We start from the raw sequence: 20,594 nt of genomic DNA on the forward strand, positions 1-20,594 counted from the left end.
AGAACACAAGTTCCCAATAACGCAGTGGCTTGTGAGGATTGGTCCCTTAGTTTCCACAGGAGGAGAAAGATTGAAAACAAATGTTTCAGAAGCATCTGTTTATTTACAGACACATAGAACAAGCAGGTCTGAAAGAAGGAGGAAGCAGCAACATCTTCCAGTATCCAAAGTATCATTCTTGGTGCCCAACTCAGAACCGTTTTATCTCTTGAATTTCACCCTTCTCAGGTCCTTTGGCTTACATGCCACATTCAGTCAGGATCTGCTCCACAGCTTCTTCCCTCCCAAGAGATGGCTGTGAGTTGGCCATAGGCGTGGCTGAGCTGGTCTGCTGCCTTTATCGCCTATTAGAGCCCATAGTTAAATCTGGAAAGGAGATTGCTATTAGACTGATACCATGGAAACAAAATATACCAGTGAGAGCTGCTCCCCCTCCCTGTTTTCTGGGTGAGCAGTGAGTCCAATAAAAAGAAGAAGAAGAAAGAGCATGGGGAGGGGAGCACAGCATGGGGAGCGAGGGGTCTTGGGTAGGTGGAGCACAGAATAAGTAACCACCACCCTGTTGAAACTGTCTCTTCAAATCTGTATGAAAGCCTTGAAAGACACAGAGGTCCTGTTCCACATTTCCTAGTGACAGTCTTTATTTAGAACAGACAACCACAGTGACAGCTGTATTTACTTTAAGACTGTTTAAAAAGCAGAAAAATAATGATCTGCTTCCTTTGCTAAAGCACAGTTGTGTCGCTACCTTGACTTCCACATCAGAAAGAGAACTCTCTGCATGCATATGCTTGGGAGACATGGAAAAGAGCTGGTAAAAATAGCAGCTTTTATTGGACATATTGTTTAGAAGTTGCTACAGTCAAACCTGGGAGGTTTTTCTAGAAGAGCATCAATGCAGACAGATCCTCAATGCTGCTGATAAGGATATTTCAACAACACGCGCCATTCTGTATTCTGGGACCAACAGCGATCTTACCATACCCAATCTGCCTTTAAAATGTGAATGTTTATGCATCCCAATGGGCAGGTGCTTTTTGCCTACAGCACTACTGAGATTCAACATCATTTCTGGAAACAGCATTTGCTTTGCTCAAGGCTTGATGTGAAGTTGTTCTTCTCTTCCTAGTATTGACAATAAAGAGATGATACATCCAAATCTGAGCGTTTCCACCTATGGAGCACACAGGGGAAAAAGGGTTGAGTCACGAGGATCACTTCTTTCCTATATTCATTCTTCCTATTTAAAACACGAACACACTGATTCAACCTGAGCACCATGCTCTCTGTCAGGCAAGTTATAGTGCAGTTCCTACTGCCTTTTGTGTGTTTTATGAAACGCTGATGGATATTTCAAGGTAAAGTTGATGAGTCATAAACCGAGCTAGGAAAAAAACCATTCTCAGTCTTCTCCATCTTTCTGGCCTGAGCTGCTGCTGGAAGAATTGTAAATATTGGCCAGCTACACCATGTAGATGCTACGAAAAAGAGCATCAGACCCCTCTTTACATATTTTCACATCTGTGCAAATCTTTCCTCTCCCATGACTGCTGCACCAGCCGTTCGGACAGCTGTGAACTGCATGGCCGCTACTGATGCAACATCTATACTCACATCCTTCCGTCTTCGCTTCCTCTGGTCCAATTATGCTCCATGTTGAGCTGAAAAGCCCATCATGGTGCTCCTTCAGTCTGCACCAACAAAATGAGGAGAACCTTTGTGACCCCTGTGCCTTTACTCAGGGAAAGGGGATAAAGTCCCCTTCCCCCGAGGATACCTCCTGTGGTCGCAGCAATGCCACTGGATGCAGCGGTAGCTGTTTTGGCACTGCGGCATCTGGCAGAGCTGCTGGCTTCAGGATTGGGCTGCCCATCAGCAATTGGGATGCCCAACAGCAGCTGCATGTTGGTAGGGTAAGTTAGAGTTCATACCCCTATATAGAGGGAAAACAGTTTGGTATATTAATACAGGTACTCACTGTACACCAGATTCTTGAACCACTAACAAAACTTTCCAGTTTCCAGTATATATACATAAAAGCAGTAGGAATTTGTATTAACACCATTAAGTTATGGAGACTTATGGATTTCCTGTTATATGTTCCCCATCTAAAACTGCCAGGGAAAACTGCATACCTATTGCTCCACTAAATCAGGAGGGGGAGGGATGAGATCTCGCGGATTCAGCTGAGCAACCAGGCAAACATCATAGCTGTCGTGCATGAGGACATTGACAGCCACCACGTTCCACTGATTTTCCCATGTGTCCAGCTCTAAGATCTCTTTGGTGATCAGTTCATGGCGAGCTGCAGCAAAAGAAAGATGGTAGTAGCAAGTCAAATGCAGAGTAAACAAAGTAGTCCAAAAATTAAGTTTTGCCTTAATGTAAAGAACAATAAATGTTCTTTTATGCTACACTTGGATGAAAACAAGAGATGACAGCAGTCAAAGCACAGTTTGCAAACACCAAAGCAGTGGACACTTTCTAGTTTAATGTAGCCCTAACAGCAGAGTTTGTTTAGGAACTCCCATTTGCGCTGCTTTAAGATGGTACAGACAAGCGGGACCAACAACAAAACGTCACAATGTCCCTTTCCCCCTGCCATAAGTGGAGTGCTTTTGTACAGGGCTCCAACCAGCCTAGAATAGGAGTATGCTGTTCAGACCTTATGAGGGCAGAGAGAGGGAAATGATACTTTTCTTCCCCATTCCCTTGATTCCCTTGACAACCCCACTATAGAGATGATTGTTCAGATGAAATTTAGCAAGCCTGGATTGCCAGTGTATTTGGGTCCTCCTGAACCCAAATAATTCGTGGGATTCATATACACTCGTATATACATACATACAACATACATACAAACAAAGACATACATACAGACATACATACGTATGTATATGCGTATGTATATGTATATACTCACTCTCTCTCTCTCTCTCTCTCTCTCACTCACACACACGTATACCTTGTATACATATTGCATTTTAAATGAAGTTACTCACCTGTGATAAACTACATATACTGCTACATGCATTACACTGCAAAATAATGCAGTAGTACTCTGGCATTTTATAATACAATGTTGAGTGTTCATTTGCATTTTTGAATTCCTCTGCATTCTTTGCAATTGAAAATAAGAAAATACTTTCAAATTTGCGTTGCAAATAAAATGAATTGTTTTCAGAATCCCACTAAAACAAAATCCCCAAAGACTAAAGTGAAGTACGAGTGAGGTCAGGATAGGGGTTTCCAATTAGAAGTGACTCCTGGCTCTAAATATTAAACATTGATTTGTCATGCCTACGATTGTCAGTTGTGCGTAATTGCATCAGCCTAGTAAAAACAAACCGCAATAGGGCAGTGTCCCAGTGTGGTCATGGGAAAAAACCTGCCTCTTTAAAGGCAAGCACGGGATAAGAAGACCATGGGAGAGAACTGTGGGAACATTTTCGATTTTGCTTGTATGAATGGTTGTGGTCTTCTCAGGGGCCTGAACTGTCCTAAGATCAGAATAGACTAGAAACTTGAGCCAGTCTGCAGCTAAATTCCCCCACAGCTCCAAGTTTGAAGCATGAGTTATTCCACAGAGCTGCAAACAATAGTGGAATTATTAGAATAGGTCTGTGATCCACTGCTCTTCTCACATACCCAACAGAAACAGAGAATAATAACTTCCACAGGGAATTGCAAACCACACAGAAGTGAACGGCTGAGAGCAGATGTTAGTTTTGGAGTAGTTTCAGCAGCAGTTAGAGCTGCATTAAAAGGTATGCGTGGTAGAACCGCGATCACACTTATATCATGTGCTTTAGCAGCAGATCAAACAAAGGGCATTTTCACTTGTGAGGATTAAATGGGCTTGCTTTAAATAAACTCTGAACATAAACCTGCGTTGGCTGCAAGGCAGGCTCAATGTCTTTTCCAAATTCCTCTCTGCTGCAGCAGTAGTTGTACCTGGCACCAAAATGTGCAGGAGGCTCAAATGTGTTTTTGAGTGCTCTGTCTGAAAATGCCCTCCAGGTCTCTGGAAAGGGGGCTATGTGGTTTCTGTGGGTAGTAGCACTTGCAAGCAGCCATCTCTGTGCAGGGTGGCCTCTTGTGCACTTCACCTGTTTGGAACAAGCAATGAAATCTGGCAGGAATACTTAAATGCAAGCCAGTGTCACAATGAGCAGCTTTCAACCAAGGCTGAGAAATCTCAGGGTGACAAAAGAGCCACCAATCAAGAGAAAACAGTACTTCAGGCAAGAGTTTGTTACCGTTGTTGTGTTTTAAGTCAGGATGTGGTGGGAAGAACCAGTTATTTCCCAGAATAGGAAATGAAGACTCTGACACTGGTCACGAAAGGCTGCACATTATTTTCTAGCAGTGAGAATACTTTTTAAAAAAACATCTCCCCAACTTTCCCCTTTTGATTCCAAAGTGACGTTTTTCCCATTGAAAAACTAAACTAAAAGCTAAACTTCAGCTAAACTTTTGTTACTGTGGATAGTTTTTCCTCCTTTTATGCCCTTTCAATTCTCTAGCCAACGGAAATCTGAGACTCAAGCAGAGCGATTTAATAAAGGAGAAAACTATCACTCTGTTTTGCACATTACATAACAACAGACCACAGTTTCCTTAGCAGGGAGTCACAGTCAATCTTCTTTCAGGTGCTAGGGTATTGAAATAATGCATGTTTCCAACATTGGTTTGTTGCATTCATACATTACATTTTTTGTAATGTATGGTCAAACAGTATTTCAGTATACAGCTGAAAATGTAATTTGTAAATTGAACCATTGAACAATTTTAAGTACCACAAAGAGTTTTCACAATATGTCATCGCTAATGGAAAACACCACTTTACTGGAATCTACAGTTGGTTGTCTTTAACCTTTTATTTGCAAATCATTTGATGTTTTATAATATTTTCCTTTTCTCAAAATAGTTCCACTATCATTTTTGTAGACTTAACATAAGAACATAAGAACAGCCCCACTGGATCAGGCCATAGGCCCATCTAGTCCAGCTTCCCATATCTCACAGCGGCCCACCAAATGCCCCAGGGAGCACACCAAATAACAAGAGACCTCATTCTGGTGCCCTCCCTTGCATCTGGCATTCTGACATAGCCCATTTCTAAAATCAGGAGGTTGCACATACACATCATGGCTTGTAACCCATAATGGATTTTTCCTCCAGAAACTTGTCCAATCCCCTTTTAAAGGCGTCCAGACCAGACGCCATCACCACATCCTGTGGCAAGGAGTTCCACAGACCGACCACACGCTGAGTAAAGAAATATTTTCTTTTGTCTGTTCTAACTCTCCCAACACTCAATTTGAGTGGATGTCCCCTGGTTCTGGTGTTATGTCCTAACCCTTTTCAGAGGACCTGTTCATCATCACCCAAAAGAGAACAAGAAAACCTTCTCCAGTCTGCTACTTTTCTAGGACATTGGATGGTGAAAGAGAATAAGTGGAATTGGAATAATTGTTTCAGTAATTTAAGAGTTAGGCTGGCATAATGCATCTGGTGTTGAATCTAGACCTGGAAGATCCAGATTCAAATCCCTGCTGAGCCATGAAGTTTACCAGGGTGAACTTGGCCTCAACCCTGTAAGGCCTAACTTACCTTACAGGGTTGTTATGAGTACAGATTGTTATGAGTGCAGAAGGAGGGAAGGAAAAATGTATACTGTCCTGAACTCTCTGGAGGAAGGGCGATATTAAAAAAATTATAATATAGGATTTTTAAAAAATTCTGATATTGTTTTGTTGCAAGGTCAAAAGCAAACAGTAAGCAAGAGTGGTAATTGTCTGCAAGCTTTATTTCGTTGCTAGCAACGAAAGGCTTCTCAGGGACTCCTGTCCAAAGCGAAGAGAGCAATAAGAGCCATGTGGGAACTCTCAGAGAGAGCAGTTTTCTAGTGTGAGCTCTCCCTTATATTCAATTCAGGCTCCTTTGTCTGAGGAGTGTTACATTTCTCATTGCTGGTGTGTGACATCAGAAATGGGGGCTCTCTTTGGATTGGCCACAGATAACTTTACAAACATTTGATTGGTTGGCTTCAAGTTACAAACTCCAAAAAAGACAAAATGTACATTTGAGACATAGAAAATGTTGTTTCCAACAACCACTAGATGGCACTGTTTACTCATTACAGAACTGGATTTTTTTAGTATGTTTTGTGCTTATCTCTGACCACCAGTGCTATCTTTCCAAATTCCTTTCTGTCTAGTCTCATCAATCACTGTGGGCTTTCTATCAACCTCTGTTTAACTAAACCTTTGGTTTCCCCTCTATTCCATGTGTGATTCTCTATATGTATAGTGGTATAAACTTATATTTAATACAAGACAAACTAACTTCCTATTGTAAATAGGGATTTTAAGAGACCTTTCTCTTTATTTCAATTAAATCTAGCCCCTCCTGTCAGCTTTTAGTTCTGACAGAGGCTCTCAGGAATGTTTTGCTAATTAGGGGCTTTCTCACAGACAACTTCATTATCTTGTTCCTGTCCAGCTGTTTCTGCGGGTGTCTATATCTTGGAAAACTCTAATTTAATTAGCAACAGATTTACTGTCTTTGCCAAGGCCTTTTTGCCCATTAAAATGTCTCTAACCTGTGTATAACCTCTAGTTAGAGGTATAACTCTTCCTAATTAATTGGTGCAGGCGCATCCTGCTTCCTCCCTAGTTCTCTGTATGTTGTATCTAATCTCACTTTAAGTTGTAACTCTCTAGTTCCAATTATAAGTATCTAAATCTGAGTCTACAGAGGAGATAAGAGTCTTATCTGTAAGGAGTACCACATTTCAGAGTCTCCTTGTTAATTAACTTCTGCCAGACATTTGCCTTGTCAAGGTTGCATTTGAATTACATTTTCAAACTTGTGGCTTTAAGCCTCTTTAATAGTTTTCCACTTTCTGTTTATTTCATGCTTTGAACTAACTATTCTGACAGCCAAAAATTCACTTTAAACTACCATACATTGCTACTAACATTAATTTACACTTTTAAAAACAATAACTATTAGAATATTGATGAATGCATGCAAACATTGGCACTTCTATGATGCTTTGTGATCTTTTGACATGAAACTTTCTAATAGCTCTTCCCAGTGCATATTTTGGTTTAAAAGGGAAAGCCTGTTTGAATTATATTTTAAAATGTAAAATGCTTCTTTTCCAAGGGTATTCATCCATTCAGTTTAGTTTTCATTTATCATACTACCAATTAGCCTGACAGATGGAAATTCCAGCTTCTTACTCCCTTTTTCATGAAGTGGTTCACCTTATCTGATGTCCTTGACAGTTTGCCAAGAAACATTCCTTTACTAATTTACAATCTGTCTCAGTTTGCAGTTTCAGAGACCAGGAAAAATGCTTTCTTTGTTCCAAACATATAAGCATGCTAAACAAATAAACAATTTCCTAAACATATAAACCAATAACTAATTTAGCTATAAACACCCATAACATAGCATTAACATTTGGTTAAACATTTACATAATGACTAGTTTTCATGGCCTTGTCTCAGTTTTAGTGCTTTATTTAGAGCCCAATCACATATTCCAGATACACCAGCATACCTCCATGTGCGCCTGCACAACAACAGCCCCACCAGCATAGAAGTCTGCCTCCAACAGATATGTTATAGACACTGATGCGACACCAGAAAAACGCTGCGCTGCAGCTCAGGTACCACTCAGGTGCTTTTGTAACTCTGCCAATGGAGGAGATTGGGGCATGAAGTGCAAGAGACAACTAGGAGCCTCCATATCCATGAACATATACTGATCAATCCCCCCGCCCCCCGTAACAGATTATCAACTGAATCATAACTAGGATTGTGCTGGCCTTTATGACAGCAATACACAGTTCTGAAATGGAACTGAGTGAATTGGAAGATCAGGCCCAGGGGCGGAGATGGTGGCAGACTCTGCCACCAAATCCTTCTTCAGTTCTGCAACCGCTCAATAGTGGGTGCAGTTCTGTGGGTGCAATAGTGGACGAGGTTCATTAGGACCTCAGCTGCCGAGGAGTCTCTGGCACTGGATACAGCAGTGGCAATTTTGGTGTCACTGTTCCTCTGCGTGCTGGGGCAGCATTAGATTGGGCTCCCAGTTCCAAATAAGCATGCATAGAATTGCAAGCATGATTTAGAATGGACAAGAACACAGACAAGCTGTCCTGTTTTCTTGCTTGTATTCTGCTTGAAAGCGGTAGCGTAGCTGGAGGGGGGGTGGCGCACCCAGTCTGGTGGGGAGCCTCAGCGCGGCAGGCAAGCAGCCTCTCCCTTCCCAAAATGGAGCTGTTTTGCTCCCCCCACCGGGAATGGCTCCAAAGGGAGGGGCTGCTTGCCCACCAGGCTGCCAGACTGAGTGTTTCGCCCCCGTCCAGTTATGCCACCGCTTGAAAGGATAGTGCTCTCTAATTTGCTGCGTATTGTAAAACCAGGTAGGCTGTGACATCTACAAAGCAGGTTGATTCATGAGAAGGCACCTACCAGAGGGAGCAGGATAGCACACCCTCCATAAATGGTGCTCTTGGAAACATCCATCTTTAAGCTGGAACCTTCTTTTCGTAGAGCATTTTCTCCACAGACAGAACCAGGCTCAATTTTTCTGTTCTGGTTGCTTGATTCCTCACGCAGCTTGGCTCAGTGCTGTCCACTGCATGAAGAGGCTGACAGATTGCTTTAGGATATGGCATAAATATTTAATCTGATATTCTGATCTTTGAAATTGCATTCTATACGTGGTTAAAGTTTACCGTTATCCCTGTGGTCCTCCATATTTATTGCTTTTTTTGGGCACTTGTACTCCTTTTCTTCTGGAAGATCTCTTTTCAATAACAGCAATTTTGAAGGAAAAGCCCAACTTCATAGCTTACACAGAGCCCAAGCCTATGCATGTCTGTGCAGAAATAAGCCCCATTAGTCAACAGGGCTTACTCTGTAGTAAGTGTGGATAGGATTGCACCCTTACACCTCTAGCAAAGCATCTGCACCTCTTTCAATACAATAATGGTTAAGTTGTCATGGGTGTCTCATTTTTGGAGGAGGAAAGGCAGAATTTAAAAAAGTTTTAAAACTTGTTTTTTATAAATGCCTCCTCGCAATTGCCTTGGGCATTACTAGCCTAGTGGTTAGAGCTCTTGACTACTGTTTCTTATTTTATTCTTATTTTATTTTATGCTGGATAACTGCCTCCAATCCTCTAAGCTGGTGGCCATCACCACATCTTGTGGCAAGGAATTCCACAAATTGTGTTCTATATGAAGTACCTCCTTTTGTCCATTCTAAATCTCACACCAGTCAGTTTCATTGATGACTCCTGATTAGTATTGGGGGGGGGGGGAGGATCCTATTTGCTCTTTCCATATCAAGCATAATTTTCTTTCAGTCATGTCCCCTCCCTTAATTACCATTTTTTCCAAATTAACAAGTCCCAAACCTTGTCCATCGCTCATTTTGGTTGCCTTATTTTGCACCTTTTCCAGCTCTGCAATATTCCTCTTGAAGTGTGGCAACTAGAACTAGACAAAGTATTTCAACTATAGCCATACCACTGGAAAGGATATACAATAACAATGTAATGTTAACAGTCTTATTCTCAATAGGCTTCCTAATGATCCCTAGCATGTAATTTGCTTTCTTCATTGCTACCACACACTGGGTAGCTTCATTGAGTTTTCACACACGCTTTCATTGAGCTAACTGCCCTGACCCCAAGATATGTGGTAGTACATTTTTCATCTGAAGCTAGAGGAATAATCCTCGGGGCAGGATGGGCCCAACCTAGGACCAACTAAAGTAGTTGCTTCAGAAAGCAGGTTGGTGGGGGGTGCCCAGCTCAGGAGAAGGGGGTGCCTCTTTCTCCTTCCACTCTCTGGATTGAAAAAGGAAGGGAGGGCAGAGAGGAAGAGGAAATGTGGAGCGGAGGAGAGTGTTAAGCTAGAGTGGGAGTGCTGGGAAGCTGGCACATCATCAGGTAAGATTGGGAAGCATTTGGCATGCTGCCTCAGGCATCAGGAGGTCTTGGGCTGATTGTGCCTCAGTGCTGTTTCGGGGGGGGGGATGCAGAGAGTTGCAGACAAAAAAGGGAGAAGGATGAAAACCTCCCCCTTGCACAAAAAGAACTCCTTCAGGTTTCTGTTTGTACTAGTTGTTATTATATATGATGATGGAGGAGGAGGAGGAGGGTGCAGTCCTGACCCGCAAGCTGTAAGGCATATTTGTGCCTCCTCGAGAGGAAGCCAGGCCAGCACTCTCAGAAACACCGGCCTGCAGAGGCTGACGCAAGCCTCAGTGCTGGCTTCCTCTCAAATGCTTGCATCCGCCCAGCTGGGCCATCGCAAGCATGAAAGGTAGGCAGGGGGTGGAGGCAGGAGGGAGGCATTCCTGGGTGGGGGTGGCCCCAGGGGTGGGCGGGTAGGGAAAAGGAGGAAGAGCTGGGATCCGGCAGTTATGGTTTATCTCAAACCCCACCCCCCTACCCCCATTCCCAGGGAGAACAGAGTGGCTTCAAGCTGCTCTGCTCTCCTCGGACTTGCACCACCTCAAGAGATGGTGCAAGTCCAAGGAGACCCATAGGGGCCAGCAGCCCTTATTCAGGGGTAAGGGGAAATGTTTCCTCTTACCTCTGGCTGAGCTGCTTCTGGCCACTATCCTGCACTGGATACAGCACAAGCCTCCTGGCTTGCCTGTTCCCGTGCAGGATAGGATTGCACCTGTAGACAGTATTTATATATTGCTTTTCAACAGGAGTTATTCACAAACAGGAGTAATTAAAATTAAATCAATAAATGCAATCAATAAATAAAGGAATCAATCAATAAATGTATACATATAAGAAGCATACTTTTGCACTTGGTATAAAAGTGTCTACTTCGGATAACGTATTCACATAAGCTACATTATATAACTCTTATCAATTTCATTCACATCCCTGCCCATTCTTTAAGATAAGAATTCTGTATTTTCAGAAATGCTCAAAGAGAAAAGAAGCTTATCTTAAAAAAAAAAAGTCCTGTTTCCTGAAGCTAGTGCTTGCCACTTCCTAGAGTGTGAAAATGTGTGCCATGCAGACACAGCCACTGGTGTAATAGCTGTCAGCTTTTGCAGGCCTCAGGGTGCCACTTGATGAGAAAAGGCAATGATGTGCGTTAATGGCCCCAATCTGCAAGGTCTGCCATGAAATCAGCTCGTAGATCGCAATCGCTGAACAAACACCCACTTGGAACCATGAGGCAGCTCTTGCCCACTGCTTAGTTCCAAATGTTCATTTAAAGAAAATCACTTCTCAGGGCAGGCAAAGCCATAAACTGTAATTGACGCAGAAATCCTAATGCAAAACAGCACTCCTGAACCTCCCGCCGGAGGATTTAATATTTCTGCCAACTGGAGAACATCACTATTTGTGGCATTGGGCTATAAATTGGGGAAGATGAGGAGGAAAGGGGGAGTGGGGAGAGATGCCAAAACAGAATATCAAATTCTACCTTGCCTTAATGTTACTATTAGCTCTGTATTAATGACAGAAACAGGACAGTTAATAAGCAACTCACTGTCATACTCCTTTAATGGGGAAAAGCTGTAGATTCTTGGTGGATGTCAGAACAGGTTGGAAAAGGGATTCAAGCAGCCTTTAATCTCTCCTCCCCACCCCCACCAGCTACTGATAATGAGCTCTCTTAATGCTTCAGTCATATAGAATCATGGGAAGACAGTAATTACTAATAGTAAGGGTGAGCCAGTATTAAGCAGCAATCCAAGCACAACATTTCAAAGCAACAGCTTCTGCACAGACTCTGCACTCAGTGCCAACTGGACCCCTCACCCACCTCAATCCAGCCCACACTGATGCATGCATTGAAAGCAGTGCTTTGAAGTCAGGGTCAGCATCCACTGTTGTTTGAGATAGAGCTGGTCATCCTTTAAAAGCGCTGGGTGCCACCTTGGATTTAAAAGAACACTAAAATGTCAACAGGACAAACGTATTTTAAGTGAATATATAGACTTGGAAAGATACTAGTCTCATTTTTGCGAACACTTTTTTTTTCTTTTTGCAAACATACATTATGTATGCCTTGAATACTCTTGAATATTGTGGCCCTGAATCATAGAAACAGAGTTGGAAGGGACCTGAAAGGTCATCTAGTCCAACCCCCTGCCTGTAGCAGGAAATCCTCCTAGAGCATCTCCAGCATGTGCTTGTCAAGCGTCTGCTTGAAGATCTTCAGTGAGGGAGAGTCCACCACCTCCCTTTGCAGTCTCTTGCACTGCCAAACCGCCCTTACCGTCAGGAATTTTTTCCTGATATCGAACCGGAATCTCTTCTCTTGCAGTTTGTACCTGTTGGTCTAGTTCTACTTTCAGAGGCAGTTGAGAACAAATTTGTTCCTTCTTCCATATGACAGCCCTTCAGGTATTTGAAGAGCTGTATCATTTTCCTTCTCAGCCTTCTCTTCTCCAGGCTGAACGTAATTCCCTCAAGCTTTCTTCGTAGGGCTTGTCCTCCAGCCCACTGATCATCCTCATTGATCTCCTCTGAACCCGCTCCTGTTTGGCTGCATCTTTTTTAACGTGAGATGTCCAGAACTGAACATAGTACTCCAGGTGAGGTCTAACCAATGCAGAATAAAGCAGAACCACAACTCGCAACTTGGAAGCTACGGTTCTACTAATGCAGGCTAAAATTGTATTCACCTTCTTTGCAGCTGCATCATACTGCTAACTCATGTTCATCTTGTGCTCCACTGCAACTCCAAGATCCCTCTCACATGTTGGAATCTTAATCAGCACTTAACTTCAGCCCTCCACCACATTCCTTCAACCTGCCACTGCTTCCTAACTTCAAGTGCAGAGCAAACAGGTGTCCTTGGGCACAAGGAGGGCTGTCTTGCATTTGAAGACCAAAAGTAGCAACAGACAGAACAGGATAGGATTAGGCTGTTATTTTCCTCTATCACAGGATACACAATCCCCAGTCAGCCCCTATGTGACATTCTAATCCCACTGACAACTAACAACTTCCCTGCCCCTAACAGAGGTAGGACTGCAAATTGCTACCACATCTGAGCAGTGGAAGCCAATCAGTGTTAATGACCGGGCCAATCAATGTTAAAGACGTCACTGCCACAAACACCATTCAATACAGATGGCTCAATATTTGCCATAGAGAAGCAGTGATGTGCAATCATAAACTATTCCAGGCCCATCGATAGTACATGAATACACCTGTCATGGATATGATTGTTATGATTTTTAAAAAAAAAGAATAGCTGAAGGAGGAAAGGTTCGTTCAGCTTAGAATCCAGTTCACAAAACCATAGAACGAAACGAAATGCAAGCAGAACCCAGTGCAGCTGCAGCCACTGCCACGTGAAAGATGGATGCATGTTTTGTAGTGTTCCTCAGCAAAGAACCTGGGAAGTAATTAACCTGACTTGACATCCATTAGTGCTGGATAATATATCTGCCTGCCTCTTCCCCGTGAAAGAAATGGTAGTGGCAACAGCTGCAGCATCAGCTGGGAATACATGTTTATGTGCACTGGGGGCCTATGTGTATTTAAAATCCCAACAATGACAATCATAAAAGCCTGTATGCCCAAAACCACTTGAGGAAATATTTCTAACCAACCAAATCTAAGTATGCTAATGAACTAGAAAGGGGGCCACTGATTGGCTCAATTGCTGCTGCTGCTGCTATGACAATGAAAAATGTATGCTGCAGCTTGATCATGGAGTATTCCATGGGTGGGGCAGGGTCAAGGAGGGACCAGGAGAGAAACAGTGAGGATATCTTTCCTTGTAAGATTGGGATCAGCACTTACACAAGTGGGACACTTGTTTAGGGGCAGTGAAATCTTATAGTGAATCTTTACCAAGAATGTATATGTTTCTATTATGCACTTACATATGTTTGTTCCCCTGCAAAGCTTCAGGTGTAGGAAAGAAAAGAACCTGTCACTTACTGCATCAAGGACAGAGAACAATATATGTTATGCTTTGGGAAGAAAATCAGGTCAAGCACACTGCTGTTTTTAAGTACTGTAAATTGCTCTAACTGGTGTACAGCATATTAGACTATGAAGGCCACCATATAGAAACTTAAGGCCAAGAGAGAGTCTGGTACAAATCAGAGTAGGGACAGGGGCACATCTAATGGTCACTTTGTGAGATCCAGCTAAACATCACAGTGACAGATCAGTGTGTTTAAACCAGGACCTGCTATAATAATCTAGAGATACCAGGGTGGGAGCTGACTTAAGAGGCAAAAGGAGTGTGAGCGTGAGGAGTGCAGAATCCTCCCTCTTTTTGCAGCTTGCCTCCCTATGACTTGCCTTCTCAGTTTTTGTCCCAACAAGGATTACTTCTGGTATGGAAACCCAGCTGAGAGAAAGGGGTTAACAGTCTTTTGCATGGGGACAAGCGGTTCAGATGAAGTGACCCTCCACAATTAAAGAAATATAACCTGAGTTTCCCCAGATGCAAGGGGAAAGCCAGGATGTGCATGCTCTATGAGCACACATTTTTTTTTACCATGTGGACCCCATGGGTCCAGTTAGACAGGTAAATAACACTGAAACTTGCCTTTAGATTTCCTGCCATAGTGTTTAGTTTGACATCTAGAAACTGCAGCAGCTTGCTGTGTTGTTTGGTACATTTGTCATTGTGTGGTGATAGCTTCCACAGGGAGCCATTCAAAGTGATGGCCCCATGATGGCCATTTTGTGTGACCTGTCCCTTACTGTGCTTAGCTTACTGATTTTGTATAAATGAGTGGAGGTCAACATTGGGACTGTGATTCTATGCACGCTAACCGAGCAGTAAATCAATGGAATCTACAGTTCAATATGTTTAGAATCAAGGGTGTTCCCTTCAACCAGGTCACAGACAGAAGAAACAGTGTAATGCTCAGTTTGTTGACAGGATTCCACCAAGAATCAAAATGACAAGATTTTTCAACCCAGCTAGGATGCATCTTATAGTTTGGGGTTAGCAATGATTGGTTCCTAATGCACATCAGAATCATAGCCGAATTTTCTTCAGAATAATCCAGTACCTGCTCCACGAAATCCCCCACAGATATAGAGCTTCCTTTGTATCGCACCAGCACAGGTAGAGTTAGTTCGTGAGGAGAGGAGGGGATAAGGCATGGGTGGTCCATCTCTCCAAAAATTTCCATCAGGGTTATAGATCTCCACTGTGTCAAGACACTTCCGTGCCTGTCCTCTGTCTTGACCAACACAGCCAATCCCACCTAAAAAGGGAGACAAGCATCAATGAGGAGAGCAGGAAACAAGGCAAAATGCATTTAGCTCATCAAAACAGACCTACAAATATCTGGGTACTTCCTCTCTTTCAGCCAGCCAGGCTTTGGTTCTGTTTCTTCCTGTTTCAACCTTCTTTTAGTTTTAGCATTTTATTCCTTCATCCCTTTTCAACAGCGCAACAACCTACCTGTATTAATCAGTGACGAGCTTAGCCTTCCCTCTTATTGCGATCGGGTAGCACCCCAGAATGCCTTGTGGCACCTCAGGAAGTGCCTCCCCATCCATTGACTTCACCACACATCACTGGTATTAACTTGGGAAGAGTTGGAGGAAATAGTCTTATTGACTTGAGCAGCCCACACTATTTTTCACCCCCTTAGAAACATAGGCTGGATATGCATTCCAGTGCAGAAGAGAGGGAGCACATAGTCTCTATAAAATTACAAATGAATGATTACCAAATATTCATACTAAATCATTAATGCTAATGAATACATACTGGGGTATAAGGTAAGAGGGATGGGGGAACCCTACTTAACTGCACCCTTTCTTTATACAGCAAAAATTTCTTAGGAAAACTTTTTAAAGTCACAGAATGATGAAGGAAGTAGGCTTAGTCTATTCTGGTTGGCCTCACATCAAAATTCTTGACTAAAATATTTTTGGTCCTTGGATAATAACATTTCTGTATCTGCCATTCTGCTATTGGGCTACCAGCAAACTCGTGGGATTTAAACTAAGAAAACAGCATAGACAAAAGAGTTAAACCCCTTCCTCCATCAGGACCTCAAGCCACCACAACTGCTTTTGGCAAAAATGAAAGCAATGGGGGTGACAGATGGAGTTTGGCCCTGGCCCTTAATCATGCTTGAAGTAGCTGGTATGGATGCTAAAGCCCTAAAATAATATACTCCTGGGATCTCAACTACATCAGGTGGTGAGCTGATGCTTTCTCCATCTGCCAAAGTATGTCATACAACACGGCCGATCTGTTCCGCTTTTCAGCACCGCAGATGAAATGCACCTAAACATATGGAGGTGTCTTATACTGAGTCAGACCCTCTTACCCAGGATGGCCTGCTGTGTTTGCCACCAACCTTCTTGAGTCTCAGGCTAAGGTCTGTCTAAACCCTGATACCTGAGATTCTTTTAACTACTAGACCAGTGGTTCTCAAACTCTGAGGGAGTTTTACTCCCTCAGTAAGTTCTTGCGGGGAGGGGCTAGGGCAGCGATGTGATCCCCAGGATCACGTCCATATGGGGAGGCGAGGGGGGGTGCTTGTGACTTATTTGTGCTTGTGAAGGAAGGGCTACAACAGGCTGCAGGAGGTGCAGGGAGCCCTGTGCAGCCCTCCGCAGTGCTCCCCGAGGCTTGGAACTTTCCCTGAAAGTGGGCGCAAAGCACCTCCTGCAAAACAGAACCTGGGGATCGCTTCCCTGCCTCTCCCCTTCCCCCACCCCTTAAAGGGATGGGGGAACCTTTACATGAACTGGTGGGTCGCGCCCACCAGTTTGAGAACCGCTGTACTAGACTGATGCTACACTTTTCTCTACCCAAAGCTCTGCCATTGGGCCCTTCTGACATCAAGGCATGGTCAGGGCCCCTCCCCTAAGCTGTGTATTATGACTAAGATCACATAATGAACATCCCTTGATTCCCACTCAGGTAGGAGTTCATTATATGAATGCACTGCCTACCACAGAGGAAGATGTATAAATTCCATCATATGGAAGCCTAGTGCACTGCTAACACAGCTTGCCAAACCCTAATAGGCATCTTCATTCTAATTCTGTCATTGAACAAAAGCTAAGTCTTCCAATTATAAGTTAATTGTGAAGTTGGAGTTCTGCATCTTCCTGCTGATTGGTTAGAACAGATCTGCTGCATCCCAGAGGCTCTCTCTGCACTACCAACACAGCTCTCTGAAGCATCCTTGTTGCTGTTCAGAATATTTTGTCCTGAGGGGCGTTCAGAGTCTCACAAGTTCCTGCACATCTATAAGAAGAGACGCAGAAGATCCAAGCCCGTTACATCCAAAGCTCTAGTGATCCACCCTTTCTCCATGCCCATGGCAGATTCCCAAAATATATTCCTGAATTTTGGCCCAGCTAGAGGTAAGGCACTGGATCACATCCTTTCTTATTCTTGTACAGTTCAGTGTGTGTCTCATGGCCTGTTTCTGCTCTATGGCAGAGAGGTATTCAAAGATTGCAACAGTCAGCACTTGCCTTTGTAGAAGTCATCAGTGCTCAAATTATGGGCGAGGGAAAATAGGGGATTCTTCATGAAATCTACAAGCCCCACTCCTTGACTTAGTTCACAGGTTGAAATGCTAGCATAATAGTCATCATAGCCCTCTTCTTAAAATCTCTGGAATACTAGTCAGATGAAGACTGAGAGCTTCAGGTTAGAATTCACACTGTGGGATAATTGACTTTAACAGGGTTGCTGGAGAATATGGATTGTGGATGACAGTGTTCCAAAATCCTTGTTCAATGAGCAGTTCTAAGTTTGCAAGCCACAGCCCTTAAACTGCAGAGATGAATGGGTTGACACGATTCAGTGACAACTTCAGCACCTACTTGGCTGAATGCAAAGTCATCTGATGAGCACTAATAGCATAGATAAAATTTGGGCAGCTGGGAGCAGGATGTTTGAACCATTTTAAACCTTAAAATGACAGCTGTGTCCTCAGTTTGCCGCAAAGGGCCAGATTTTCAACAGACCCTCAAATGTGCCACTACATTAGTCTCATATTTGGAGTGAAAACAAAACAGATGCTTATTCAGTCTCAGTCCTAATTATTGCGAGCCAGTGTTGGATGGATGACATCATGAAGAGGAAATTATCTAAACACAGAGTACCAGAGAAAATGCGGATTTGTTTTTAGGAGGCAATAAAATGAGGGACTTCCCCATGACGCAATCTTATTTTCTCAGTATGATCCGTTGGAAAGTTTCCACTTAAAACAACCGGGTTAATTATAATTAAATGGAGCAGCAGCATATGGCGGTCATAGGACTTGATCGAAAGCCAGAGTACCTACAAATACTCCTGTTTAGGTCTCTAGGCTGCCATTCAAGCTGCAGTCAGAGCCTTCAGATACACCTATTTAATAGGGAATGAACCTATTTTCTCACTTGTTTCTGGGTTGCACAGAATTGGAGCTTATCTGCTAACTGTGCCTCACAAAGCACAATCCAAAAGGAGTGCTTGGCCGGCGCAAGTCCCTTGCACTGTTCTGGGAGGGTTGCAAATGTGCCATAAAGCATGTTTGCGCCTCCTCATGCAGGGGCGTGTGCCAGCCTGCAGAAGCTACACCCAGGCTCTGCGCTGATGGGGACAGTTAGGTTTCGCATTGGGGGTTGGGGAAGGTGTGGGAGGGCGAAGAGGAGGCGTTTCAGGGAGGGGGAGGGGCAGACCCATGGGCAGGGAATGGGAGGTGGGCCAGGATCCAGCACTTGTGCTGAATTCTATCCCCATTCCTGGGCAGCCTGGGGCAGTCCTGGACTGCTTGGATCTGCGCCATCCCCTTAGGTGCTGCAGATCCGAGTAGCCCCATTATGGATGCTGTGGCTCTCCCCGGGGTAAGGGGAATTATTTCCCCACAGCCAGCTCCAAAGTTGAGCTGGATACAGCGCAGGCCTACTGGCCTGCCTATTCCAGCACAAGTTAGGATTGTGCTGTTAGATTGATTCATCATTTTCTAATTATGAGACCAGCTCTCATAACTTAATTTTGAGGTGCTTTGCAATGGGGCTGAGCTGGCATCAGCTGGCATCAGCTGTTACTGGGGCCCTGGGGCAAAGCTCAACACCCCTCATGGCACCTTCTGCCTGCCCCGATGGTGCATTGATACTGAACCTGAGGGTTCCAGCATGGGCCTCTGACAGTTGTGGTCCTTCAGCTGGTGTCTGATCCAAGTGACCCCTGATACCACAGCTTCATTTGGCGTGAGATATGTGACCCCTCCAAAAGTACATGCAGAAAAATATGGTAGTGAAAAGTTAAAGTGTAACATTTTGACAATGGTTTTAAATTAAATAACGTAAAACAATGTGTTAAATTATTTGGCTGTGGTTGGTTCTAGGACAGGTATTGACTAAATTTTTTGGTTGTTCAAAAACTACATAGGCCAATTACTGAAAATGGTGTTTTCTTCCCATGGTAAAAGAACGATTACAGAAAGGGCTTGAAATTGTGTGTGCGGATAAGCATATGGCTCTCATCTGTCAAAGGTTCGAGGAGATAGAACAGGTTGTTTCATTGTTGTAATGTGGTCCTTGTATTGCTTTTTTTGGACCTGATGCTATATGAAAGACTGAACTCTGATTATTTTTGTAACTATGGATCTATCCAAAACACTAATTAAAACATTAATTTAAAAGGAGCAATGAAGATGCAAGGCTTGAAGTAGCAAAGCATTCACTGAAGATGGATACAGTTTCAAAACCTCTTTCATGGGGTCTACCACAAGAAGGCCCTGCAGGTGCCATGCAAATTTGCTTTGCTCAGTCTCTGAGAACCTCAGGCACTGGGATGTAGCCTGCTGATTTGCTGATGGACTCATTTCAGAAAGGATATTGAAGAGCTGTAAGATACAGAAAAGCACAACCAAAATTATCAGGGGGCTGGAGGGCCTATCCTATGGTGGTAGATTCCAGTATTAGGAACTTTTTTCATTTAGATAAAGGTAATGAAGAGAGAACACGATTGAGGGCCCAATCCTATCCCTGACCAGCCCAGAGCATTCAGTGCCACTGATGCATGGTGTTTTGCATGCTATGGGGAGGTGATCAGTCGGCCCAGGAGAGGTAAGTAAAAATCTTTGTTACTTACCTCCCTGTAGATCTCCTGGCTATTTACCTGGCATAAGCCTGAGGAGACTCAGGGCAGTTTGGGGTGGGGAAAGGGGAATAAGATCTCTGTGTGCCTGGCTGCCACTGGGATTCTCCCCCTCCCATCTCCAAAACACCCTCTGCCTGGACCACTCTCCCCTCTGATCCACCCTCAAACTGCTCCTGCCCTCTCTGCTCTGGCAGATCCAAAGAGTGAATGGAGAAGGAGGCGGAGTGGAGGCAAACAGGTGGACAGAGATGGGTATCCCCCACCAATTTGTTGCCTGAGGTAACTGCTTCAGCTGACCTCATGAATGGGCCAGCCCTGTTTACACCCATTCATTCATTTTCACAAGCTGCAGTTTAAGCTTAATGACTGGTAAGAAATGTGGTTCACAAGCATAGAGCTCCATGAGCACATGTGAAATGGATCTACTGAACTGGACCTTCAGAGTACGGGGCAACTGGCATTGCCAAGTGTCATCACC

General features: G+C 43.7%; 1 protein-coding gene across 2 annotated transcripts in view; it reads right to left on the reverse strand.

Moving 5' to 3' along the window:
• Positions 1-220: 220 nt before the first annotated feature.
• KBTBD12 (kelch repeat and BTB domain containing 12) overlaps positions 221-20,594 on the reverse strand; it is a 57,126-nt gene continuing 36,752 nt past the window's right edge. The window contains exons 5-8 of one of the 2 annotated variants that reach the window (XR_010793829.1): positions 15,057-15,254; positions 2,136-2,305; positions 980-1,174; positions 221-366 (exon numbers count right to left, since the gene is read on the reverse strand). Coding sequence is in view for 1 of the 2 variants with exons in the window: in XM_066616219.1 (XP_066472316.1) it covers positions 2,136-2,305; positions 15,057-15,254 (368 nt within the window). In the remaining variant the exon portion in view is untranslated. Of the gene's footprint in view, positions 1,175-2,135; positions 2,306-15,056; positions 15,255-20,594 lie in introns of both variants that reach the window. The other variant, XM_066616219.1, reaches the window with a different exon arrangement.

Source organism: Tiliqua scincoides, chromosome 2 (genome assembly GCF_035046505.1).
Source record: "Tiliqua scincoides isolate rTilSci1 chromosome 2, rTilSci1.hap2, whole genome shotgun sequence".
NCBI classification, from domain to species: domain Eukaryota; kingdom Metazoa; phylum Chordata; class Lepidosauria; order Squamata; family Scincidae; genus Tiliqua; species Tiliqua scincoides.